General features: G+C 46.7%; 1 protein-coding gene across 2 annotated transcripts in view; it reads right to left on the reverse strand.

Annotated features, from left to right (window-relative positions):
* LOC308182503 (uncharacterized protein) overlaps nucleotides 1-27,454 on the reverse strand; it is a 68,225-nt gene that overhangs the window by 33,546 nt on the left and 7,225 nt on the right. The window contains exons 2-3 of one of the 2 annotated variants that reach the window (XM_080567308.1): nucleotides 20,269-20,315; nucleotides 17,942-18,125 (exon numbers count right to left, since the gene is read on the reverse strand). The exons of the other annotated variant lie outside the window; for it this stretch is intronic. Of the exons in view, the coding sequence (XP_080423434.1) occupies nucleotides 17,942-18,125; nucleotides 20,269-20,315 (231 nt within the window). The remainder of the gene's footprint in view (nucleotides 1-17,941; nucleotides 18,126-20,268; nucleotides 20,316-27,454) is intronic. 2 annotated transcript variants of the gene reach the window in all.

The following is a 27,454-nucleotide window of genomic DNA, read 5'->3' on the forward strand; positions in this document are numbered from 1 at the left end:
CCAGCAGAGCTCTCAATAAACCCCACACAGGTGCTTTGCCAGAGACTCTTCTGGTCATTAGGGTCCCTTGGGCAATCGCTGTTCAGCACACGCACAGGGACGCGCGTGCCATTGTTCCCGCTGCTAACTACCTTTGTTACAAATGGGATTCACTTCACGCTGGCACCAGCACTAGTTTCCTCCTTTCCTATATACGACTGCTTTTTTTTCCCTTGTTTTCTTTTCCCAAAGATGCAGCGTACAAGATTAAACTGATTAAAGTGAATTGTACAGTTACAATAATTATTAAATATTTAAAAAAAATCAGAAAATTGTACTCTGGTGTATCTGTTTTGCTGAAGCCCTTTTGTGTGAGCAAATCACCTGTGTCATCGCAATTTGCTTGTTTAAGGTCTGTGCAAAACAGTGACATATGAAACCAAAAAGTAACCAAAAAAAATCTTTATTTAAAATTCCCTGAAATGAACTGAAGTTTCCATGTTTACTGAGACTGAATTCCTCAAGGACATGGTTCAGAGAATTACCCTGATAAAATAGATATGAATTATAGAGAGAAGCATATGTGAGGGGGAAAAAGGAATATTTTATGTATAACTAAGCACAAGAAATGGTAAAAAATAAAAACTAGTAACAAGGAACTATTTCCAAATTTGCTATGCATACGACACACAGCCTAATGCGAAGTTATATGTTGCAGTTATTTAATATCTTTCTTCAAAGGTTTTGCTAATAAGTCAATGACTGAACATCTAAAGGGAAAAAATATTTCTTTATAGTTTTAGATAATTGTCCCTGAAAAAAATAACAAACCTTTAATTACAACTCAGATGAAGAAAGCTTGATTTGTGTGCTGTGCCCAAATGCTGAGGAGTCGGATGTAAAATATTTGTAATATTTAGGGAACCCTGAGTTTTACATAAAAGTAAACAGCATTGCCTGAAGGCACAATTTCCAGCAACACAATAAAATGTGCAGTGAATTTATGGCGGCCATCCATTAGCTCTTACCAAGGCAACGTCGCCCATATCTGTCGTCCATCATTATAATAGAGGGTTAATGCACCGAATTTACATAAAAAAGTCATATTGTCTGCATGAATTATTTACACTCTCAGCTGTTTTTACAGCTTGGTTTCAAGCTGGATTCTGGGAGAGATTCTGCCAGTAAATTACTCTGTGGAGACCTGACTGTATAACTACAAACAGAGCTTGCAATGAAAAGAAAGGAAAATGGGAAGGCACAAGTATGTAGTTGGAAGGGGAGCACAAGCTGGGGGCTGCTCCTCTGCACGCAGGAGGACGAGGCAGGGCAGGCGAGTGGCAAGGAAGCTCACCGAGAAGTTCTGTAGGTGCAACTACATGCGAGCACCTTCCTTTTTCACAGCCGCACGCATCCCTGTGGTTCTGGTGCAGCCATGCTCAATGCCTGGTCTCACGTGTTCACGGGCCAGCACAGTGCCCAACACCGGACGTGTGGGCAGGACAAAACAAAAACGTTTTGTCCTGCACAAAATACAGGTATGCCCTCAGCACATGGAGTCACCCCTAAGCAAACATGGCCTCTTCAGAGATTTCCGTGCCATTTTGTACCTTCATGGCCAGCTTGGCCTAACAACCTCAAATCCCTTCTTTTTCCCAGGTGTGCATCAGGATCCCTGACGCAAGCCCTAGATCCGTGCCTAGCGCGGTGACAGCTCAGTGAAGCCTCTCTATAGGAAAAGGGCTGCTTCTTCTCGGTTTTATCAGATGTTAGCACATATGCAGAGCCCTAGGAAAAAAGAACAAAACCAAAACCTAAAAGCCAAAAACCAATCCCCAAACTCTTTGAAAGCACTTGGGAAACGCACATCACTTAGGGAAGAGTCCTCTTGGCCACGCAGTGGTCTGTCAAGAGTTTCTGGCAGAGTTCTTGAAGACAATCCCATGGCACTACAGACCTGGCTAAGAGCAGGAGTCTCCACATACATAAACATACTATATAACATTTTATATATTTATATATATATATATATGTATGTATGTATTAGGCTCTCCTACTGAATTTACTGGCACGGACAATTTATTCATTCACAGCGTTGAAGGATAACCAAACGTCCCCACAGAAGCATGACCATTTGCTGTTTATTTCCTCAAGATTTTCCCACTGAAACCTTTCCCCCCACCACGCTGGGCACAGCCCATTTCCCATTAAACCCCACCACCTTGCTGAGCGCACACATTCCAAGACAGCCGAAAGGTTCCACTGTTTATAAATTGCATTACTACTTTCCTTCTTTTTTTAAGCAACACACAGCACTCCCCCTTCTCTCCCTGATGGGTGCCTTCCCTGCAGGGCGGTCAGGGCACTGCAGGGGCTGGGGATGGCCAGCAGCCCGCGCTGGGACAGCAGAGGACAAAAATCCTTTGGAGAAGCGTGGACTGAAAAGCCCCAGACAGGTACGGGGTCTGAGGACCCACTTTCATTGCACAAAGAAACAAGTAAGGACATTTCTACAGTTCTAACACCAAAAGGCTTCCGCGACCACCCAGGTCAGAAGTGTTTCGGGGTCCTGTCCCTGCCTCTGGGGCCTTCTCATGCTTGAACAACTTTTACAGCTCAGACTTTTTTTTCCCTGCCCATGACAGTCAGCTCACTGTAGCTTTGGGCTGCAACTTGTTGTCAGGTAGCTCTGGATCTTGGACCTCGCAGCTCTCGTTGTCTTCTTTCTTCTGTGTTCTGCTCCCGCAGCACATGGACAGGATTACTGCCAGCACACCCTTCAGAGACAGACAGCAGAATTCGCTGAGCTTTGTATCAAAGGAAGCAAAGCTGCACAGGATTTACTCTGATAAAAAGGGCGAAAGGGGAAGAGCAGAAGTCCCTCTTGCATTTTTCGGGGATGCCCCTCTCCAAGAGCACAATGCCTGACCTGGCTGGTGGCTTCCCAGTCCTTCGCAGCCTTTTGCTTCTGACCGTCTCAAAGAGCAACAAGACGGCCTTTGGCCATCCTCACTTTGTCGGTGCTTGCCTTGCCCTTCCCGTTTGCTGTATCGGTCCCTTCTGTCTTTTTATCGCATAATTAACTTGACAGCAGCTCTCTGATAGGGGTGTGTTGAGACTCAGGTGTGCCTCCCTGGTCACAGCAGGTCGCCTACTTGGAAAACAAAGGGATCCCAGGGCTCCGAGACTTCTCCTTGTTTACAGAAGAGAGCGGACACACAGTGATAAAAATTAGGAGCATCTGTGCTGCTTTAGGGTATGTTTTTCTAAGCCAAGAGACCCCAGACTTGTGCTCGGGGTGAGAGGCGGCGTGCAGAGCAGAGGGGCAGCCCCAGGACACGGCGAGGCAGCAGACTCACCGCAGGGCGACTGCTGAGACTCACCGGCTACTCGACAAAGCACACGGTGGCCATGGCCTCGGCTAGGCAGCGACACCAGCAAGCTCTGGAGCACAGTTATTTGATGCTGCGGTCAGCAAATGTCATCAGCAACCATTATAGCTACAGGATCATGGAGGCTTTGTTGTTATCAACCCCTTTCTCCTTGGAAAATGGGATTTCGGATGTTATTTTGGGATTTTTTTGAGCTACCTCATTTCCAACTCATTCTACGGATGGTCAAAACTGGGACTGTCCAACTCAGGCTAAGAATTTCCACAAGCTTTACCTGGCCTCTTGCTCTGCTATTCCATAATAATCAAGTCCTGTAGTTACCATGGCAACTGGCATTAACTGATGGAAGTGATTTTAGCTGCAATTCTTCTGTTTCCTCTACGGTTTACCGCCCATTTTGTATGGGTGTGTGACTTGGGCTCCTGCTGCCCCAGGTTGGGCATCGCCCTCCAAACTCCCACAAGGGAGAGTCCAGCACCCTGTGGTGAAGAAGGACCTCACACCCCCAGCCACATCCCATAGGAGCTTCCCTGAGCTCCAAAAAGGGAACCAACACTAAACCCTAGCTCCAAAAGCCATTTTTTTCCCTACAGGACATTCAGAGGCGGGATCCGTGGCCCAGCCGTGCTGTCAAAGAGCTCTGCACAACTGCACGTGGCACCACCACGTTACGAACAGACTGGACCAGCGCTGGGAATTCTTCCTCCTGATTGTTTACACACTTTAAATATTTGCAGACTTATCGTGCACCATCCTCAGCTGCAGGTAAGCCAAGCTATACATATTTATCTCACTTAATCTTCCCTCATAAATCAATCTCTCAAGTCAATCTCTCCACTCCCTAATTATTTTTGTTGCTCTTCTCTGAACTCCCTCCAATGTGTCAATCAATATCCTCCTGGTAATGAAGTGCTCGGTAAGGAGCACGGTATTCTAGGGGCAGCTGTTCTGAAGCCGCGTACAGTGCAGCAATGCAACCAATATGGATTTTCAGTCTGCACAGGAAGGATGACCTAATGGTAAGGACACCAGCCTAGGGCTTTGGAGACCTGTGCTCAGGTTCCTGCTCTGACAGACTCTTGGCGTGACCTTGGTCAAGTCACTTAGTTTGGCTGTACTTCACTTAATCGCCTGTAAACACTCCGGTGTTCGGTACACGCAAGCAGTGAAATACGATGGGACGTGGGGCAGGGAAAGGAGCTGGCTGTGTAGGCAGGAGATGCTGGGACTGAACCAAACAGCAGCTTTCAAGCGCCGCTCGTTCGCTATCTAAACACGCTTGCTGTTACTGTACCCATGAGTTATTTGCTAGATTTTGTCCACAACCTTTTGTTTTGCTTTTAGCTAGTCTCACTTATTCCATGTTCGTTCAAACACCGGGACAGGCTTCACCTGCATCTGCCAAAAGATTGCTGTTTGAAATCCCCAAACTTCTGTTTTCTACATTTAGAGCTGTACATTTCCTTCCCGTGCAGCAGTGGGATGCAGAACGCTAAGACTCGAGCCTCAGCGCAGCCATCGGTACCTTGCTGTACCCCAATATCAGGCCCAGAGCAGGCTCTGGGGGGTGATCTGCTGCCTGCAGGCAGCACCCCAAGGGAGCACGATCACACAAGAGTACGCAACTACACGCACCGAAGGCCCTCGGTTCCCACATTTCACACAACCGACTTCTGCAGAACGGGCACACATCTCCCTGATCTGATCGCTCGGGTCTTGCAGCAGAATTTTTATTCTCCAGTACGAGGCTCTACGAAATGGCTCCCACTGTTACTCTTCCACAAACTGCATAAACATTTCCTACCACCCAGTACATACAGAGATGTGCAATTAATGCGTGGTTAAAACTTCTTTAACTAAATTACTGAAAGTTTGTATTTTAAGAATATCTTGTTCTTTTCCTTTCTCTTTTAAAAGAGAAGGTTAGGAATACCAAAATAACCGAAGAAAGCAAGGAAATCTGAGGATTGCAGTTATTATTCATCAGGCTCCCAGAAATGCATTATAATGTACTATGGGCTGTAAGACTAAAAATTATTCCCCACTGAAATGGTATTCACACAGCTTCTGCTGTACTGAGGCGTACATCGTAATATAATCATAATAACTAAAGTAAGTTTCCCTTGGGGATTATACCTCTGTGTGATTTAATCCTTAAATTTGTTTTGCTTTCATCCCCAGGAGAAGAGAGATTTCAGTTATAAAGTATTCTTCCTCGAAATATCAGACACTGCACATGCATTCATAATCTGCACTTACATTTACAAAGCCCAGGCCAGGGGGTAAGCAGAACTGGAAGCCTAAGTGTTACCATTCTGTTTGAAGAAACAGAGCTTGCTTTTCAAAAAAAAAGAAGGGCAAAGCAGTGGGAGGAACCCTCCTCACCTGGGAAAGTTCCCCTGCTCCTCTCTCCTCTGGCAGCAGAGGAAATATTTGCCTTGGAGAGCGATGGCTGAGAGCGGCTGAGCAGGGAAGATCAGAGGGAAAGGGGTTTGCTGGATGACAAGAAGTGGGATGAAATGGAAACTTAGCGTAAAACTGCGAGCGTTTCCGTGTAATTCTGGGTCTTAACTCATAGCTTAAAATGGTGTAGGCACTTCAGAGGGTTCATTACTGCGACTTTCAACATGACCCAGGTATCTGTGGCCCAGGTTTCCATGGTCTTTTGCAAAATTTGAGGTGGGTTTCCAGATCTCGAAACCTGGAACCTCGACTAGTTCAGAACGACGAAGCTCAAGTTCCCAAATCCCTTAGCCTTTGCAATACTGTCTGGTACAACAGCTAAATATCCAGAAAAAAATATCCCAAATTAAGTTTCTTAATGACTTAGGTTCTTTGAAAAAGCTATCTTCAGTGATCTCACTTCAACTAATTGACTTCCTTATACCCGGATTACAAAACAAATACCCCAATTTACCACTTACACGTACTGTCCCGTGACTACATGGCCCACGAGCAGACAGACGATTCCATGCTCCTCCTTGTCCTTGCAACGCACGAGAGACAGGGAGCGCAGAACTCTGTCAAACCAGAGGAACACCATTTTTGCCACTTGCAATGGTGAACGCTGACACAAGCTGCAGGCCTTGGGTTTTGATACGTGAGCCATCCGCTTCCTGATCTGTTCTTTCACCTGTGAAAGAACTCTGGGCTCTTGTCTTTAAAACATGGGTTTCTTTGTTTAAGGCCTATCACACGGGATAGATACCCACGTAAGGCACAGCGACATTTCCAGCTCGTATCTGCACATTCCCGGTATTTTCTGGCGTAACTACTCCTGGGCTTCTGGGCTCCACGAAGAGCTATTAACAACAAAGAGCCAAAAGCGACTTCAGCAGATTTTGCCTTGAAGCCTCAGCCATAAAACTCAAAGGCTGAACACCAAAAAAGCTCTAACACTGCAGAAGCTGCCTATCAAAATCCATGCTACAGAAGCCATTTGGAAATAGCAGCTTAAGATGCACAATGGTCTAATAACAGTTACGTCTGGTGAATGATATCCTAGCCCCATACGTAGTAATTGTTATCACAAAGTAGGGAAAGGAAAGCAGCCAGCAGCATATTGATAAAGCAAGTCAACTATGATGTGTTTGTTCCATTGCTGAGACTGTTATTAAACACAACAGTCCTTTACTGAGTGATTTTCCCCAATAAGTGATTTTGTTAACAGATTAACCATTATTCAGTCACCAGCAAGCTATGCTTTTCTTCTGTACACAAGTTTGTTCACACCACGTTTCTGTATCAGTGAAAAGGAATGTGCATTCTTCAGCCCAGATATGCTCACCTTTAAATAGTTTCCTTCAGAAGCCAATTGCACCGGGGCTCACAAACCAAAGGGAAACTTACAGCCAGGAGTAGAAAAATCTCACCTGCATCATTCTGACCCTTAAATATTTAATTATTTTCAAAAAAGGTGCTCATGAAGCACCAGCAATTAGATCATAAAATCAAGGGTTACCCATCAACAGCTTTCACCTATAGGAAACTATTGGAAAAGTTTAGGTTCTGTTAGAGCCTTATCACTTTCTGAAAAAAATTGCTGGAATAGTTTTCTTCCCATACCAGTCTTCAAGGAAACTGCTCCAAAAACTAATTTGAAAAATGCAGTTCTTAATTAGCCACTGTCGGTAGACACTAAACCGCTACACTCCTTTTCCAAACATCTACAAGGGAACAAAAATGTAGTCATCACATGGAAGTAATGAATGCCCTGCCATTTGAGCAATTTAAAAATAGCCTGAAAAAAAAAAAAAGACGGTTTGAATCATAAAAGTGCTATTAAAGGTGAATTACATGTGCGGCTGGTATGCATAGCTACACACAATCATCAGTTGCGGCTGATACGAACAACATCCAACGTAGCATGTGGGTATGATGTTGTCTTGGCTGATGCTGGTGGATGGGGCAGCAGCAACACTCAGAGGATAAACATCCCCTTGATCCTTAAGTGCTCTATTGTTCTTTACTCTACACTTTCAAGACCAATTATCGATTACCAAGATATTCCCAGCTCTACTAAAATGTTGCGGAAGGACAGACGAAACAGCTGGGCTAGCCTAGGCAAAACCACCCTCATAATCTCTGGAATCAGGACATAAAGGGACTTCCCCTTCACTTTCAGCAGTTTTTTTTTTTGGTAAATTAATTTGGCTGCATAACATCAGCAGCATGGGCAAGCTCTGCAGTTGTTTTTGCCACACTCAGAAGCACCCCCTGACTCTTCAGGTTGGACCTCAAAGCTGTGCCAGAAGCTTGTGAAGCTCTGGAAGAGGTCAAGGCAGGAGAATGGATCCGAGCCGGTTTCTCCAAGGCAGATAATCAGATTGTACCTGCAGGAACATCAAACCAAGCATGTGCTTCTACTTCCTCATTGCGATGAGCTTGGAGTTAAGGAAGACGGGGTGGGAGGGGGACCTTTCGACATGAAAATCACCTGGCAGGAAGTCAGAGCTGTGCACAAAGCTCCCCGGACTTCCCAGACCCCGCCTTCGGGGTGCAGCGCTTTGCAGGGGAGCAGGTATCGGTCCAGCAACCTCCCACGGGGCGTCCGGCAGAGCTTAGCAGCTCAGACATGCTGCTGAAGCTTTGTGGGACTGGCTTCTGCAGGGAGTCAAAGCAAAGGACAAATACTTTCTCTTTGCAGGGTTTTAAGCAAGTTTCTTGCACGGATCACTCGGCAGCCTTTGCAGAAGGGATGCATGTCCCCGTTGTTAGGACATTGCCATCATGGCAAACACTAACAGGACCACACCAATACGCTACTGAAACCCTGACAGTCTTGGCCACTGTGCAGTGTTCAGAGTCATAAGAAACATAAGAACCCTCTGGAAAATTCATGCCAGTTACCTGGAGGGAGGCTCTGTGCAGCGGCACTGGTGAGCCAGAACAGATGCTCCTGCTTTCACATTTGTCCTGTCTGTCCTAGAAGTCACTGCTCTGAAGGTGTCATTTTGTGATTCCGTCTCGGGGTACATACAGTCAGTAACACAGATATATCTCACAGTGAGATGCCTTTGGCAGCTGCAAAAACCAACCTGAAATGAGATTTTGTGGCGGGGCTGCACAGCACCAGCCAACGTGACAGGCAGCCTGCAACCACGGACCTGCCGTGGGGATGCTTTTAGCGGCCCGACACCTCTCCCAGCTCCCAGCTGCTGCTTCTGGTGGCCGAGTGACCGCACAACCCTCACGGTTCACGGCCGTCCTTCTGCCCCACAGCCCACACAGCTTGCCAGGAGCCCACAGATAGCCCCCAGCACCTCTGGGCACACACATGGCTGGGACAGGACTCACATACACTGGGGAAGAACATCACCACACGCACCCTATGTTCTAACACAGCGCAGTAAGACTGTCACAAGCAGTCACTACGCTGTTCATAGCTGTTTGTCTTCAGACAAGACCCACGTAGGAACTTTTCCCTTGCATTGTTTTTGTTTTGAACATTTGAGCAAACGTTGCCAATCACTCCTCATCTGACAGACACCGCAGAAGTGTTAAACGTGAGTCACGATTTCAAAGCAGAAAATTAGAAAAAATTTTAAATAAATTGAGATGCAATCTTGCTGTGATTAGAGGAGAAAGTATCCTTAGTGCCTTGATCACTTCTTGAGTTCTTAAAGATCGAATCGATTTTGCCAGCACCGTGCTCAGCGTGGTGTGTGGCTGGGGCCAGGACTCTGAGGCACTGGAAATCTTCAATGGAAAACTAAAACCCAGGTCTGCTTCTGGTTTTGAGGAAATTACTCTGTTTCTGTAATAGGCTATGGGACTACTCTAAGCTGACGTGCAGTACAAAGTTACTACACCGCGGCTGTGTTATTTATTAATAGCACAGCTGTATTGATCCCATAAAGCTTTATTTAAGTACAGGGTGATTTGAATTAATAGCTTTTACCTCGTTGTGCTAGGGGCCACGCAGACACGCTATAAATCAGACAGTCCCTGCCCCAAAGTGCTCCCAAACCAGATTAGAACAAGATGCAGCAGGTGGAGGAGACGAACTTGAGGGGAGGGAGGAGGAGGAAGTGGAAGGCGAGCAGCATTATGCACGGCGAGCAGAACTCTCTGCTCAGCAACAGCCAGGCACTGCCAGCTGGCAGGGACTCGCAGGCATCAAAGATGAGTCTTCAGAGGGCCTTGAAGAAGGTTAAGGAAGTGACTGTTTTAAGGGAGTTTCCCTTATGTATGTATAAGAAATAGCCCGCGGGAGTAGCACATGGTGCTTGTGGGTGAAGCAGACTAGCAGACAGCTCCATCTTCCAGAGGGCTGGGTGCTTCTTGGCCTAATGGGTCAGGAAAATTGCCCTGTGAAGTGTGCCTGATTTTCTTCCATTCACAGGTACTCTCCTGTCTCTGAATTTCTACCCAGAACATTTAGAAGATAGCGAAATAGACTTTAAAGGTGCTAATGATGTAATTATAAAAAACACACACAAAAGACATCTCAGCATTTCAAGACAAATTCAAACCAAGTGCACTGCCAACATGCCACACTCCGTGCTTCCCCTTTGAAAAAAAAAATGGCTTTCTGCACTTCAAAGAGGGCTTTGTTTCACTTGTTTAGCACAAGATGCAAATACATTGTCAGATAGAGCAGAAATAAAAATGCATTTTGCACCACAGGGAGCAAAAATACCCAAGCAGCCACTCAAACGAGAATGAACTCATGAGGCACAGTGGGCAGGGGAGGCATTAGGTTTCTTCTATCTAGTTTATTCCATTTTTAATTAAAACAATTTTTTAAAAATCAAATCTCCTTGCAACAAGAGAAGAAGAGAGATTTTAACAGACCAAAGCCAGGGTAAGAGAACCAAGCAGAGAAATGGGAGCATGGCCATGACACAATCCTCCCTTTAACTGTGCACGAGCTTATTTTTTGCTGGGGAGGGGAACAACTAACACTTTTTGACCAGCTCACACATCTGACACACAGGAAAGAATCTTCTAATATCCCCAGGAGAAGCACCACCGGAGGCTTTTTCCCCTCTTTTGGGTGGTGGTGTCCCAGGTGAGGGGATGTCTGGAGAACAGCCGGGCAGAGCAGGCCTGACGACGAGCTCGCTGCCGTACCGCTGAGGATGCACGGCCCAGGCCCCCTGCAACCATCTCAGGTAGAAATCCTCCCTCCACCTCCTGGCCCTACTCCTCAGTGTAGGATACAACCGAGGTGGATCACCGCAAGGCCATGCCAGAGAGATCATTTTATGATCTCTTTTAGATCACAGGACTGTGCTAGGGCTGAGCAGCGGCGCTCACCAGAGCTGCCACAGGCCCTTAAAGGACGCGACATGCAGAAGCCGCTCTGCCCTGTGCCCCCTTCACGGTGGGAGGCAAATGAAAACAAAATTCACCCTTTTATTTGTCCCAGTTCCTAAGCTTGAAATGATTCAGATTGTGGTCCTGTTTCAGCAGAACTCATCTCAGATGGAAATTACAGCAAAGCCATAGAGCAGTGTGGTAATATGGGAATTTCTAAGGAAGGTACGCAGTGGAGACCCTTGAGAGGGGGATTTGACTTTCCAGCAGCAGCCGATGAACCCAGGGCAGGGAAGTTTGGGCACGTTTGAGCAGGATGTCCACGAACACAAAGAAACAAGCCTTTCCATTTACTAGCCACTTCTGCAGGGCACCCAAGGGCAACCCTGAAGGACCCCACGCACGCAGCAGTCACGTCGTCCTGCAGTCAGTTTGCTCCTGGTCTGCGATCCACTCCCAGCGGCCTGCTGCTGCCAGGGTCCCTCCACCTTGCAGCAGGTATTTGAAAATTATATTCACTTCCCTGAGCAACACAGAGAAGCTTGCAGGGTTCCGAAAAGTTTCATCTGGGGCTGTCTGAAGAGAGACTGGAAGGGGGTTGAGGCCTTTCATCTTAAATTTAATAAGGCAGCGGCTAGGGTTGGCACTGCCGATCCTCCCTGTGCTCTCCAGGCATTTCACTCCACACCTACAATTTACTGGAGTCTTTCCACAGGCTTTGCCTTTCCCAGGCACACAGGTGGTATAACTGAGAGGACGAAAGGAAAAGAGCTTGGTGTTGTTTTGGAAACGCTCCCAGCGCCAACACCAGTTTCATTCCCCAGCTGCCCTCCACATGAGGTAATGGCCACCGCGTGCGCACGGCGCCCGCGTCCAGAGCCAGCACCGCGCCTGGGCCGCGCTCTCCTCGCATGCCCTCGGCCTCAGGAATGTTTTGTGCCAGCAGGAACTTCCCTCCTTCCCTCCACCTGCTCCCGTTTGGCACCCCCGGCCTCCGGGCCGGAGCAGGACAGGGAAGCTCCCACGTATTTCTTCCCAGACATTATCTGGCGCAGCACGGCGATGACAGAACTGACTAAAGCTTCATTATGAAATATGGAAACATTTCAAACCTCCTGCTCCAACTTTAATTTGTGCATTATAGCTGCTGCAAGTACTCCGTTTATCATAATAGAGTCCCTTATTTATCGGTCCATCCAAAAATAAAATTATGAAAATGGATTTACAGAGAAAAATACGTTTAATGAGTAGAACTGCCTCTGCAGTCCTCCCCGTGCCCGGAGGAGCGGCCGAGGTTCTGGCACGAGATGGGAAGCTCAATAGCTGCACTTCAGCACAGCTGCCAGAAAGAATACAGTCAGAGCAGGCCAGAACCTCAGCATTAAACCTGATTTCTTCCAGTCAAAAGCTTCCTGCATGTAATCCCGCATGGCAGATAAATGCTCCAAGTCAAGTTCCTGAAGCCGTATCTGGTGACTTGAGGAGACCCCACGGAAACTTCCATTTCCCATTCACAGCGCCCAGGAACATGCTCCCAGCCTCAGAGGCTACCCCTGAGCAAAACGGGAGCTGAATCCCCCCCTGGGACAAAGCATCACTCAGCACACGATCTGGATGAAACCGAGTTTTTCCTCTTCGCTTCTTTTTATAAATTTTTAAGTCACTGTAATGGATGCTGAAAGGGGACCGCCCGACAACCCTGCGTCTAGAAATGCCTCTGTGCCTGCAGGAGACAAGCAGCGGGGCAGCCAGCGTGGCCGTGTCCTGCCCTGGAGGGCAGGGAGGAGCGATCTTAGCCCAGCCTCATCCCTGGGAGGCTCTGCAGAGGCTGCTGGAGGCCAGCTACACGCGCTGCCCCAAGCAGAGTGCTCCTGCAGTGCTATCTTCCGAGCCAGCAAAGCTACACCTTCACTGGAAACGAAACGCACCTTAAATGAGCAAGTGAAAAATTCTCTGGCCAAAAATAGAAGGTGTCCAGATGATTCGCCTGTGTGTGAGCTGCTTTACTGCTCAATATAATTTCCTTACCCATTTCATGTTGGCTTACAAGCTAAAAACCCCAATCTCTGTGTCCATTCCTTCCACGGCTCTAAGAATTGCTTTACTGGGAGGAAAACCAAGAATGAAGAACTCTGTATTTTCTTTCTTCATTTAGAACGCAACATACCTCATTTGATCTTAGAATACAATAGAAAATAATACTCTCAATCTTAGCTTCTGTGAACTATTTCTCACAATTCATATTCTTATTTGCATTTCTACACACTTCCGATTTTGAAATTGTTCTGCAACCTATTCAATCAGCTTAAAGGGGAAAGGCTGAGACCTCAAAGTTCATAAATAAAGTAACAGCAGTTGTGAACCTGGCATCAAAATGGAGAAAGGTTAATGCTACTGCTTGCTTTCCCAAAGCCATCTCAAAAGGGTTTACACAAACAGCTGAAACCTCTCTCACTCTGCATTTCCTTTCACCTAGCCCAGAAAGTCAGTGGTATCTGCAAACAGGGGAGAACACAGATCCAGCGACTGCAGGGATCTTATTTACCGGTAGGTAATAGGATCATATTTACTGATAGGAAATTTATGAATGCTTTTGGCTCCCTGATCCACATTTCCTGAATAAATAAGGCTGTGGCCTGGGTCACTGAGAATAAGAGAGAAAGTTCCTACCGTATGATTTTCTGAAAGACAGCATGACCTTGAGGACAATTTATTTCAATGGAAAAACACACCAAGTCTTCTTACAGAGCGCTCGGAGAAGCAGACCCTGCTCATCCCCCAAATATATTCAGAACAGAGGCAAACACTTCGCACTGCAATTCAAGGCTGTCTGAGTTTTCACCTGTAGATACGCAGATAAACTTATATCATCGGCTTCCAGGTTTCTGTGGGCTGGTATGTCAGCAACAGCTACAGTGATTTAGTGCAACAGCTCCAAATGGATTAAATCACACAGTCATTTGAATTTTACCCAGGCTTGTCACACAAATCTCAGAAACCACTGTCTTGCATAAAAACTTCCTCTCGATACTCCCGAGAAGTCATGACAAAAACCAAAAGTTCAGCTGAAAAAGAGAAACAAAGACTCCTAGCATTGAACACAGAGGCAGCACAAACAACACGTCTGAAAAATCTGAATTGCACTAAAGAAGCAACTTCCTCCACTTTACTCAGTACAACTTTCCCATTTTTGATGTATTATCATGTATCTTATGTATTTTTTTAAATGAAGTCAGTTTTCACTTGATTTCCGTGATGTATACTCTTCACAAGGAATAATGCTGTGTTTCAACTTCTGGAATATTTTCCATAAGCACAATACCACTAAAACGCTCCCCGTGTGGCATGCTGCACAACCAAAGATATTTCCTATTTAACAGCCTCCTCAAAGAGGGGCATAGCAAGAAGAAATTTGCTACAAACTTCACTGAAGGTGGATTTCACTTTCTATCTTGAGTGATAGAAATGATTTGTGATCTTACAATGCCCCGAGTTCAACCACATCCTGCATTTATTTCAACACTGCCTGTGCAAGAATATTTGAAGCAACTCAGTGAAAGGACAGTTGTCATTTCTTTAAGAACCTACTAAAAGGTCTCCTAACAACAATGCATCTGATGCATGCATTTTCCTTCATCTGTGTTTGTAGCATTTAGAGAGACACCTACCTCCATGCTGTTTAGTATTTATAGTGATGTTATGACACCCTCTGTGGATTATATTTACTCTTTGGTCCGCAAGCAAAGTTGCCATTTAGATTACACGAAGTATGAGACATTATTCCTGATCCCCAGGTCTCTGTAACTATGAATCACAAGCTTCCAGAAGCCACATTTTACCTTCATTTTTTGCAAGTAAGTACTGAACATGAAATAAAGACTTTTTTCATGTAAGAATTCTCATTCAAAAACATCTTGCAAAGATTATGTAAATATAAGTTAAATGCATTTAAGACTTTTAAGACTTTTTTTCCAGATATATCTATCTGTGCTTCTTTTCCTGTAGTATTTACTCATCTTTTTTTATTAACCTCCTAAAAATAATTTTGCTTTGCCAATTCTACAATTAGTCCAAGGCCGGATTCACACCCAGCCCCTGCCACAGCAGCCACCTTTGAGAAAGGCACACGAGCCCCCAGGGACTCGGCTCCTTTGGCTTCCCCAGCAGGAACAACCAGACGAGAGGACTGCTCGCCGCAAGCCCAGACTTTGCCCTTCAGAAGGGAACACAGCAGCACATTTCTGATGCCACGGCTCTCACGTGTGCAGGGCCCAAGGACCACCTCTCCCTGACTTTCTGTAGGGACTGGAGAGAGCAGGAGCTGGCAGACCCCAAAACAACAGCTATTTAAGTTTAACCACACAACAAATCTGTTCCTTTCTCCTCCTCTCCACATGCAGAGCCTCTTTAGCTTGGGTGTAATGGCACACAGCTCAGGTTATTTGCCTTAACAGGAGACATGGGATAAAACCTGATGGAGTACAATTTGTCAGAGGCTATTACAATCGCTCTACCCTATGCATGCAGACAAGGTCAACTCACGTTCCATTGTATTCCAGGATTTCCTTCTGATTCCTATCATGTATCCCAAAAGGATTAAGAGAAGTTAACAGCTCACAGAACAGCTTAGCCCATCCAAGGGCAAAGAACAGACTTGCTAAATGGTGCTGCTTTTATTCCAACTGGGCCAACTGGGGAGAAGATACTCACATGCAGGCAACTTGACTTAATTTCACTGTGAAGACAAATCCTCAAAGAAATGATGCACAGGTGCAAGTATTTCCCTAATGTCACACCTTTCAGGAGGCCATTCAAAGGCTCTTCACACTTAAAACTGACTTTAGAAGATTAGCAACACACGAGCACACGAGATCAGATATTTGCTGATAGTGCACAAAGATTGGAATAATCATGTAATCTCTTTTCTTTGGTTTTTGAGGCAGATATGACTGTGCCTGAAGAAGATACTGATCTGTCTACCTAATAATCACAAATCCCTTATAAAATATGCCTGAAATGAATAAATTGTGAAGGTAAGAAGGGAAAACATAAATATCCTCATTAACTCATACATACATACACAAAACTTTACATAACATATGGAGGAGTTGGAAAGACGCCCGCAGACGTAATTGCATTTCTGTGTGAAGAGCATTTACACTCTCTCATCTCTGCTTTCCCCATTCATTTTAGTAATTACATGGAGAGAAGCAGCTAACATGCTTGTAATTAAAACCAGCAGTGAGGATTTCTAGGTGTTTTGATACAAGAGAACTGACATGGAAAGCAAGCAGAGCTGGCAGGAGGGGATTACTGCAGCCATACAAAACAACTCAGGCCCGGAAAGGGTTGGTGTGAGAGTGCCCACACGGCGCTCTGCAGCATGGTTGCAGGCAATGGGAATAACAGTCCAGATCACAGACGCTCTCCACATTCGGTGTTTGCTGAAGGATATTTGATCACACGACCTGGAGAAGCTTTGTAGCTGCTGGAGACCTCTTGTTTCTGTCTGCTAAACTCAGGGAGTGGAAAACAGCCACTTGGCACAATCCACATGGCTTCATTTTCTATTCATTTTCCTTGGCGTTTTATTGGCAAAGGCTGTAACAGTTATTTCAGTTCGGTGGGTGGAGCTGCTATGAAAACTCCAGGTCTCCTCATTTTCATGATGAATATTCATGATTTAAGCAATCTGTACTCAGCAGACTTTGTTGCCCTTTCTTTCTCTTCCCTGCTACCCGAGTAGTAGCTGTGCAGAATGTTATATTTAATGTGCAAGTACACTTCTGTTTCATTTTCAAATGAAAACTGGACAATGTCCGGGCTTAAGCTGGAAGTCTGCGTGTATTGAACTGAAGCATGGCATGTTTGTGGCCCAAGTATTAAGAAATCTCATGACAAAGAACAAGATAGATGGCAGAAAGCAGGAATGGTAATTGAGGAGTCAAATCTTTCCCTGGGAGCTTCTGCCTCAGCATAGCCCAGAAACTGGCTTTTGAAAATACTTTCGCTAGGGCAACTTACAAAAAAAAATAATAATAAAAAAAAATCACAAGACTTTCCTCTAGGCTGTTTCTATGGTCATCTGAGCTTCTTTGCAGCTTCCTGACAACTTAACAGCCAGGGAGAGACCTAAAGCACATTCAGGTTTGGTGTTCTTTTAGCAAGAATGGAAGCACTAATTCCAAAAGACACACCCCTGGCCAAAACAAGCTGTCAGCAATATTATGCAGATGATAACAGAAATATTATTGTGTGGTAAGCCAAGACCAGAGGATGAATCTCCTTATAGGTGAGTGATTGTTGAGTATTTTTGGGAAGTCTGTAAAATAACCTGTAAAATACTTGGCTGTATACAAAGCACTGACTAGACAGAATTCCCCATTCTGTGTTCAGATTTGCCATCACAAAAGGCACTCACATCACTTCCTCAAATACATCGCACCGTTCTGGGGCTTGACTTTAGAGTTCAGATACGTTCTACCTGTAAAGGAAGAAGCACTTGACAGTACGGCATCCCAACCAAATGTGGCATGGCACTTTGCACCCTAGGAAATGACACAATACACTACACACAATGCATTTGCATGTTGGTCCTGCAAAATTAAGTGTCTAATATTCTTGCAGAGGAACCGTGCTCACCTACTAATAGCTGTAAATAACCGAGATGTGGATCAGCAGATGCATGCCAGGACAGAGACACTGGGAAGTTTTTTTTATCAAAACAGTTACATTAAGAGGGATCTTTTTAAAGCCTAAACTGTAATTAACCCTTACTACTAACTTGATAATCTTTCAGTTACACTGACCTTGATGGCTTTGGGAACTTCAGCTTGGTCAGGCGCTGTGCTGGCTCAGGAGTGTCATCAACTGTCTGCATGGCACCCAGCCAGGCTGCCAAAGCGCCAGCCACCCAAATCCCACTGCTGTTCGCTGGCACACTGCTCCAAACTCCACACTCCTCCTTTACAGATATGCAAATTTGCTTCTTTTCTAATACGCAAAAAAAAAAAGGAAATTACCAACAGCTAATTAGGGTCAAAGGAATGTTTCATACCAATTAGTGAAACCAATACCCTTTTATTTTGGATAGTCATGCTCTCCTGGCTTCCGAGACAGGTCAATAAAGCTGCCTTCATTTCAATACAGTGATAATTCAACAGCATTCAATTGCGCATTTTTTCAGTGAGCTCTGGGTTCAGGCTTCTTGTGAAGTAGGAAGCCGCAGTGAAGTAGATGTCAGGATTGTTGATGCCATGATTTTTTTCACAGAATGTTTGTCAGTAGGGAAATATTGAAGAGCATGACCAAATCCTTACCTCAAGTAATTATTCTGACACACAGAAGCTGATAAACACACCCAGTTTACCTGGTCAGCACAGCCCAGGGCAGTGGTCTTGGCTAGTATTCTTCCCACACCGCTTTGGCAGAATCTCTCTCCCTCCCTGAACTGTCGAGTACAACACGTTTTGTGCTTTGTACTGCAGAGCAATCAGATATCCTTCAGTGCTGGAAGGTTTTGGGGTGTGTATGGGGTGTGTACGGGTGCGGGGTGGGTTTTCTACAGATTCTTCTGAACAAAGGAAAGCATACCTTGCTACCAGCACCTACAGAGGCTGTCTCTTTTGATCCACATGTGGCACCAAGACATCTGCAAGTGCACAAATAGATTGCATCTGTGCACGGAGGACCAAAACCCATGGCTCGGATTTCAGCTGCCAGAAGTACCGAGCTGACCTGGATGCACTTCACCTGAATTCTCTTGGGGACTGGGAATAAGAACCCTTTTAAAAGGTTTATTTTAGTTGCCATTCACAGCCTGGCACTCTTTTCCATCTTCTCAGCATGGCTTGTTGCACCCAGGACGTTCCAGGCTGCTCTGTCTCCTTCTCTCAGCTCTGGGCTGTCTGGGGCATGAGCAAAGCAATCACTAAGGAAAGACTAAACAACAGGTTTTTCTTTCTATTAAAAGTGACTTTCCATATCCAGTTTTATGTTCCATTGTTGCTTTGCAAAAAGTTGGAGCAACTGCCAAAGCAGAGCTAGGTAATTAAAACAGCTAATGATCCATTTGCCCATGTTTTTAAACATGAGCTCTCAGAAACAGGACTTCTATGGATACAGGGCCGTATCGCACTGATGAAGGACGAGATTTCACTTTGCATAAGCTCCAAATCACAGCAGAAAGGGAAGAGAAGCCCCTGTGGCTGCAGCATGCCAATACTGCTGAGGAGGCGCACCATGAGCGTGCGCCATCCCCGAACATCTTGGCAATGGGCAGCACAGACCCGAGCGCCTACCTCAGCAGGCAAGCAATCCACGCACACTGCAGGCAAACGACACAGATGGGTGGTATTTAAGCAGAGCAAGTCAGCTGCACAAGCAGCTTACGTGGCATCCAAAGGATTCAGTAAAAGACTGCTTGGACACAAAATTCCCACATTTGTTAAGTCGCTCTGTCACTTCAGTTTTCTGATAGCACCCGACCAACAATCGCTGACCTGCTTTTGGCACGAGCTTCCTCCAAGTTGTTCAGAGCTGGGGGTCACGAACATCCTGCAACAAGAGCAAGACCCCAGCGCTTCTGAACTTCTCCAGGTTCCTTGCCCAGCTCCCTGATCCATTGCTCCCTCAGCTCCTCATCTGCTTTGCTCCCCTGTCTGTTTATTTAGCTCTTCTTCCAGAACTAAGTAGTACTGATGGGGACCACAGAGAATACTTTGTGGCCAGGACCACAGCAAGCATGAGGAGGATGAGGCCTGAGGGGGAACCACGTGGGACTTGCTTCCGTAGGCTACGCTATGGGGTCCAGTGCCCACTCCCAGCTCTTTTCTTGCTGGTTCTATAAGGTCAGAATCAATCCTGCTGCCAGCCCCGGCTCTCTGGCTACACAGCAGGGTGCTGCTGATGTGCGCCCGAAGCAGCAGCGCTCAACAATTATTCCTTAGAGAGCAGCTAAAGAGGTGCTTTAGGAGGCCTGGCCAGATGAGAGGAACAAATTGAAGGCAGGGTAAGAACAAGGGAATTCCCACAGCTGCAGTCGGTATAGAAAACCCACAGAAAGGCCTGTACACACCAGAGAGAGATAACAAAAGGTGAGGTTAATATGTGCTCTAGCAAATGTGGCTTCACTCACCGTTCTCCTTCACCAGATTTGTGGCTTGTTTACCTCCAGTTCTTTCACTAAAAGATATAATTGGCAGTTCAATTAAAAAGACAAGAAAAGTGTACACTGCGGCACAGCCTCGGGGTACTCTAGCCTGTGCACTAACAAGGTCAGGGAGCATATTTATTGTGCTATTCAGTAGAGAAAAAGAGAGGGAAAGCTCCCCTGCCCCGCACAGCACGCGGCACAGTGCCTCCCTGCACGCACTGCGCAGGCGCGCGGCCCCAGCAGCAGCCCCAGCCAAGCTGTTCATTCACCTCTCTGCAAATCCCCACTTTGGAAAGAAGGGGCTCTGGGACACTTACAGAGCACCGACAGCTTTCTAACTTCAGCTTTTCTGAAAGAACTGTGAAAATATTCCCCAAACAAAGGATTTTTATCCTTTGTAGTTCTGCTTAGTGCTCTGCTTAGAACAGGGCAAGTGTCTCTGGTGATAGGGGTGGGAGAACAAACAGTCCCTGGTCAGCGTGACTTTGTGGGATGATGAGGAGGCAGACTCACCGTATCCCAAATACAGAACACAAATTTCTCCCTGGTATCAACCAGGGAGATACAGAAGTTCAGTGTTGCTCTGACAGCAGTTTGTTTTGTTGGCTGCTCTGCTCCAAACCGAACATGCACCACGACTCACGTAAGGCCCAAGCATTATGTTTTCAGCAATATTTGTAGAAGCAGCTGCAGTGAGTACTGAGTACCTTAAGAACATCCTCACTCTCCCTACAGCACGGAAAGGAGAGGGTGGAAAAGCAGCGTGCAGCAGCAGTGATGAGCCTGCCTTCAGCAAGCTGAGGCGGCCGGCAGCAGGCACGGCTCCACTGGCTCTTCCAGCAGCCTTCCTCGCCTGGAGCTCCAGCAGCATCGCCCCTCCTCTGCGCACAGAGGCCAGAAGAGCTGTGGCTGTGCTAGGTCCCTGCAGACCCCCAGTTTTGCCCCCTCAACTGCCCAGCGCCAGCGCTTCCCTTTGGTGGGGACAAACCCTCTTGTCCCGCATCTCTCCGGCCCGGTTCACCAGCACAGTTTGCACCCAGAGCTCTGAGGAAGGAAGGTCAGAGCATGGCTTGCTGTATCACCTCGCCTCCGAGATGAAAGAGCGCACTTTTTTGTAGCAGAATCCTGCTGCACAGAATTACTGTGCTAATTTCTTTGGCTAATGCTGAAGTCAGGCTGCTACAAGCTTGTTTTGGCCTCTTGCCACTGCGGAGTGTGAAGAGCGACTGAAACAAGCAGCATGTAAGTCAAGTGTGGGAAACACAGGGCAGACAGAAACCCTGCTTGTGTCATAGGCCAGTAGATGGACAGTAGGAAACACACAAATCTTGAAATGAAGTCTTTTATCTGAAAGGAAGGAAGTGCCTTGGGACCATGCGAGTCACTGACCTTCCCGGCACACGCGCCCTGCAGACTCAGCTGAGGCGAGAGCGGTGCAGTCGTTGTGCACGGGAAACGGTGCTCCTAGTACTGAGAGAGCTGAAGACACCAGGGGAAGGCTTCTGAGTTTTATAATTAGGTGACAGGTAGCCTGCAGAGAACTCAGGGGCTTGGTTTGAAGGACAGCACTATGGGAATGGGAGGATGCTCCCTGGGCTGTCTTTGCCAAACAAATTTGAAATCAGAAATTTGGTGTTTTGTTTTTTTTTATATTTTTATTTTTATTTTTATTTTTATTTTTTTTTACCTCCAACAACGGAGGAATAAAGTCTTCTTCATTTATTTTCACACTCACTCCAACCATTCTGTACTACAGTCTCCCTCATTATACAGCTGAATTCCATTTTTAGGATTCTCCATGCAAGACTAGTGGTGAGTGTACAGCACATTATTATTTGCCTACTATTTCCCTGAATTTGAAGATCAATTTCACAATAAGGTTACGTCTGTAGTTTGGGGGTGTAGTTCCTTTCTGCAGATATCTGAGCCAAGATTTGCAAAAACAGGTTTTCGTAGATTTTAAATGGGAATGCACAAGTAAGAGAATTGATTCATGTACTGTCACCCAGTCCTGAGCTGAGTATTTGGCAAAGATTTGGCATTCCCATTTCACACTGCGTTGCTGACTTGCACATCTCTGTCCTGTCATGGAACAGGAACGCACCACAAAAGTTAAATAATTAATTAATACAAAGTAAATTTCAAAACTCCACATAAAAAATTTACCACAAAGTATTCACAAACTGTTTTTACGACAGAAATACCGAGTGGGAATCTCATGAATAAATCTAAATAATGAGGGCATTTGAAATCTAACATTTACTTGGCAATATTCTTAAAAAAAAAAAAAAAAAAAAGTGAGACAGAGAGAGAAAAAATACGGCAAAAAGTGACGGGCCATGATTACTTGTTTTGGTGCAGCGAAAGCAAGTGCTCCAGGACTGCGACGGGAGCCTTACACACAGCGCTGCAGATTGGCATCTGCTCCGCGCACACGCATTCGTACACGTAGAGGCAAGCATCGACATTTTTCAAAAGCCATTAATTCCCCAGAGTCAGCAGCCAGCTCTCCAGCAGATTCCCCGATAGCGTGGTGCAAAACGCACACGCTGAAGCGGAGACTTCGCCGCGGCCTCGGCCTGCGCAAGCCACCTCGGGCCTGCGCGAGCCACTCCAGGCCTGCCCTCACAGGGGGCTCGCCGGGTGCCCTAGAGACAGTCCGAAACCCTCAAAGGACACGAAGGTGCTCAGTGCCTTTAAAGGCTGGCACTTGTCTGTAGTTTCTGACACCTCTCGGGCAGCAGGTGCTCTGCCTGCGCTGCTGCAGCAATGCAGCACTTGGGCCTCAGGCTCCCCACGGCTCCCCGCACTTCTAAACTTCTGCTGTTTTGTGGCAATGCAGTTGCTGTTCAAGGAGAAATAATGCGAGAGGAGAGGACGGGGAAGAGCTCTGCCCAAGGCAGCATGAAAATAAGCCATAGCAGGTCTCTCTGATGAGTTTCTCCAGTGTGCCCTGCCCCTCTCAGGAGACACATCAAAGGGAGACGGGGAAATCAGTCCACGGCAGCGAGCCTGCTGGAGCCCGCTTGCTCAGCACAGGCAAAATTAATTAAGAGGGAGGCAGAAAAAGAGCCAATATGAGTCTGATTCTGTCAGGGAGCAAAGCACCAACAAACAGCAAATGCTAATTCAGGAGTTTTCCATCTCTATTCACACCTGTCAGCAGGAAAGAGGACCACAATTCAGATTTGAAATAGAATAGATTCGGGTACCTCTGAGGCAGCACGGTGCTACATCCACCGCTGCTTCCTGGAAGCTTACAGAAACCAAAGCTAGCTCAAGAAAAAACCAGCCCCTGCAACACAGGGCTGCAGGAAAACACATCAACGTGCTGCTTACTGCTGTTACAGAAAACAAGGTGAGGATGAGGCCTCACACACAGCAGGAGAAGCCACAAATAGGGACCTCTTCCCCTGGTACTAGTGAGCATCTTGTCAGAACTAGACCATCAAAACCAAAAAATAATTCAAGAGAAATGAATCCTATTTGACATAATAAGCAGGATCACTTTTTAATATTGCTTTTCTGCATAGTAAACTCTAAAACATGAGGGCCACAGTAGCAGGAGAAAACAAAATGTCAAATAGGAAACTCCTAAAACGTGGGGTTTCCAGACACTGAGGTGCTGTAGTAGGGAGTCCCTTGGAAATACTCATAAATTAATTAGATTAAAAATGTAAAGCCATCAGTCCAGGGGCATCATTGCTCTACTATTTTTCCTTGCTCATAATTCAGAAAGGAGACGAAGCATCTGAGCCCAGTTTGGGACTAATAATTTCTAAATAAAAGATAAATATGTCAAGGCTTCATAAATAGAAAGGAGAGCACAGCACTATAAATAAGCTTTAATATTTGTTTTATTCTAAAGTATATCTGGTTGAGCTCCCGCCTTTTGCACAATGCTATTACTACTATGCATCTGGGTGCATTAAAAAATTCCATGGGAAAAGGACTTGCTTTATGTCCCAAAGAATTCCTGAACCACTGCTTCTGCAGCATGCTCTGCAGCCCTGCAGCATAGCTCCACGGAGCTGACTGCCCAGGAACATTTAGCAAACAGCCATTGTGCTGCATCTGTCCGAGCAGTTTTTTTGGACTACGTGGCAGGTGCGTAATCAGTGCACGTTGCCTTTTTGCTTTTCTTTTTTCCCTGTTCATGAATATTACGACCTTAGTCCTCAAATTTATACAATGCAGTTAGTGTGAAGAGCTCCCGTGACACCTTCTAAACTCATGGCCGAAGATGTGTGAGAGGGATATCCCAACAGCCGGCAGTCCGTGACCACCAGGCACACGATGGCATTGCCCAAGGAACGGGTCCGTTAGCACTGCGCTATCCAGGGGCAGCCTGGTGGCTATCAGGCTGCCATCAGCCCAGCAGTTAACCAAAGTAATGCTTGCTTCATCCAGAGCGTAAAAGGTGCTTTGTTCAAGTCAAATAGAATCCTATATCAGCAGCATACATTAATAACTGATAACACATAAAATATCCAGAGCATTTAATACTATCAAACTAATTAGGTGTTGGTTTGCCAGGAATAAAGGCGAGGTTAAAAAACCCAAGATGACATGATTACCACTGAGTAAGACATTCTTGCTCATCCTTGCACATAGGCTAAAAGCATAGGTGACTGAGACAAGTCACCAGGCTGGAAGCCAAACTTATTTCACACACTAAATTTGCAATGAAAATTCTAATGAAGCCATCCCGACAAGCTAAAACAGTGCTGCTCTGGCCAGAGGTCTCCAGCCAGCTCCCTCTGAGGTAGATGCGGAAGCATTAACTTGCTGAAGGGTCACTCAGTGCACGGAGCACGTTACTGCTAAAGCTAACACTGCAAAAGTGTCACGACTGCCATGAAAACTTGGCAGTCCACATGAAAAAAAAAAATCACTTGCCATCCTTACTGTAATTGTGCTGAAGAAATTGCTTATTAAAGACATGTACCTGTCCCAATCAAGCAGAGAAGGACTTGCAAAGCTGTTCTATGAGCCCGAAACCCTGCGTGTACTAACCTCTCATCCTGTGTGAGAGAGCTGGTGTTAAATAGGGTCAGAACTACACTTGCTTTGGGGAGAAGAAAGGCTCACTTTGAAGACAAGCTGGTTACCCTGTTTTTCTTCCTACACCACAGCTTTCAGATTGCAGCTAGAACTTGAAGGGAGTTGTTCCCACAAGCTCTCCAGCCCAATGTCTCCACCCGAGAGGCTTGAGTAAATAGCAGAAGCTCTGGATATGAATCAGATGGAAAAGATTCAGCCCTCTCTGCTAGGTCTGAGTTCAAAGGCATCCATGGCTGAACAGCTAAATCAAGATCCGTATCTGCCTGTGAGGGCAGAATGGAGCATTCAGGAATAATGAACTGCTCACCCTTACGTGCTCCTTTCTAGATGTAGTGGAGCAGGTCAAAAGCGGAGTCCAGCTGAAGCAGTCCGTGCACATAACACTGAGGTTGGTGGGGAAGTCGGATTGTTTTCAGGCCGCCTTTCCTCTGTTTCTTTTCTGTTCTTCAGCTGCCTGCAGCTGAAGTCCAAACCTCCCCTCTCAGTATCAGGGCTCAGCCTCACTGCTGGAGGAAGACCACAGATGCTGCACAACGTATCTGAGCAGAGCTCAGCGCAGGGCTCTCAGCTCCATGACAGACCTCCTTCTCCTCCTCCTCCTCCTCCTCCTGCTCCGTGCTAGGACCAGAGCAGCCCGTCTGTCATCACGAGCAGCCTGCACGATTCGATTCATTGCCCGTGTGCACACGCCAGCCCTGAGTTTTGCTACATGACATCGTGCTGCAGGTTACATCTACACAGCGGCTGGCACCTGGGCAGGTACGCTCAAGTAAATATACCCATGTCATGGCACCACGAGCTTAGGCATAAACGGACAGAGTCAGGGACAAAGAGGATTTGAGAAGGGAAGGACGTGTCCATGGCCAACAAAGCAGCTTGGTGCCAGCGCTGGGCTGGGAACACAGGTGCCTCTGAAGGCCTCATGCTCAGCAAGAAACCTGCTCACCTGTGCCACCTCTGCAGCTCCTGGTAGCCATGTGTGAGCTCCCCTGTGCATGCAGACACAGCCCTGACTGCTCACCAGCACGGGTACCCCACTTGGGGTGCTGGAAAACAGCCGGAGCCCACAGCTAGGGTGTGCCTGTACCTCCCTCTGTGAAGCTGCCTGGTTTATTATCTGGAGAACAGCACACCTGGGAAGATGAGCCAAATAAGTACTAGATATAATCAGATACTTTCTGTCTTCAGCTGCCACCCATGTGCACACCTTCCCTACAAGCTGTGGAGTGAACCTGCTAACGATTCTATTAATAACGAGCCGTGTAAGTAGGTGAACTGGATGAACTTGTGTGAAAGCAAAACCCCAGAGGTAGATCAGTTGCTCTGTTCAAAGCAAGCAGATAACTATCCCAGGCTGCAGGCAACTCCCCCTTTCCCACCTCCTCCTTTGGGACATCTCCAGGCATGTCCAGGGTGGTGCAGCCTGGCAAACAGACACGGAGTCAGTCATGCACGCATTTAAAAAATAAAGGAATCACAAAGCCACCAGTGACCCTGGGAAACGCTGAGCACCAGGACGTCCGCTGAGGACTCTCCTTTGTACTCATCTTCAAGGTTCGTGACGCTGTCAAGGCACAAAAGTAAACCTGTTTGCTCCCCGGGGGGTTGTGTCCCCCTGCTTGTCACCTGCTATCTGCAGCCCCTCTCTGCCCGCAGGATCACAGCAGCTGGTACGGCACCGACTGCGGCATCACGCAGAGGGGACTGGCTTCAGCCAAGGACAGGGCAGCAGGGCTGGCGAGCAATGCCTAGGCCGCACGTAGCCTACTTGCGGGCAACGCCAGCCACTGAGCAAGAGAGGAGCACCGGAGCGCACTGCAGCGTGTCCACCGATCCCCAGGGCCCTTTCACTTCTGAGCAAAGCCTGAGTTTCGTGTCGGTGCAGCGAAGAGCCAGGGACAGACTCGAGCGTGGGTTTGTTAGTGGTGAGCATGGCAGCTCCCCTGGAGACCAAACCATTCAGCAGCCAGAAGAGGGCTGATGGGAGCCTCTCAGACAGGCGTTTTTGTACCCTTGACAAGAATTAAAACCTGCTGCCTTGGGGGTTATGTTAAAGGACCACAGTCTTAGCGTTATGGTGATCAGCAGGGCAATGCCAGGGGCA

The sequence above is a fragment of the Anser brachyrhynchus genome (genome assembly GCF_964034855.1).
Source record: "Anser brachyrhynchus genome assembly, chromosome: 24".
Classification (NCBI taxonomy): domain Eukaryota; kingdom Metazoa; phylum Chordata; class Aves; order Anseriformes; family Anatidae; genus Anser; species Anser brachyrhynchus.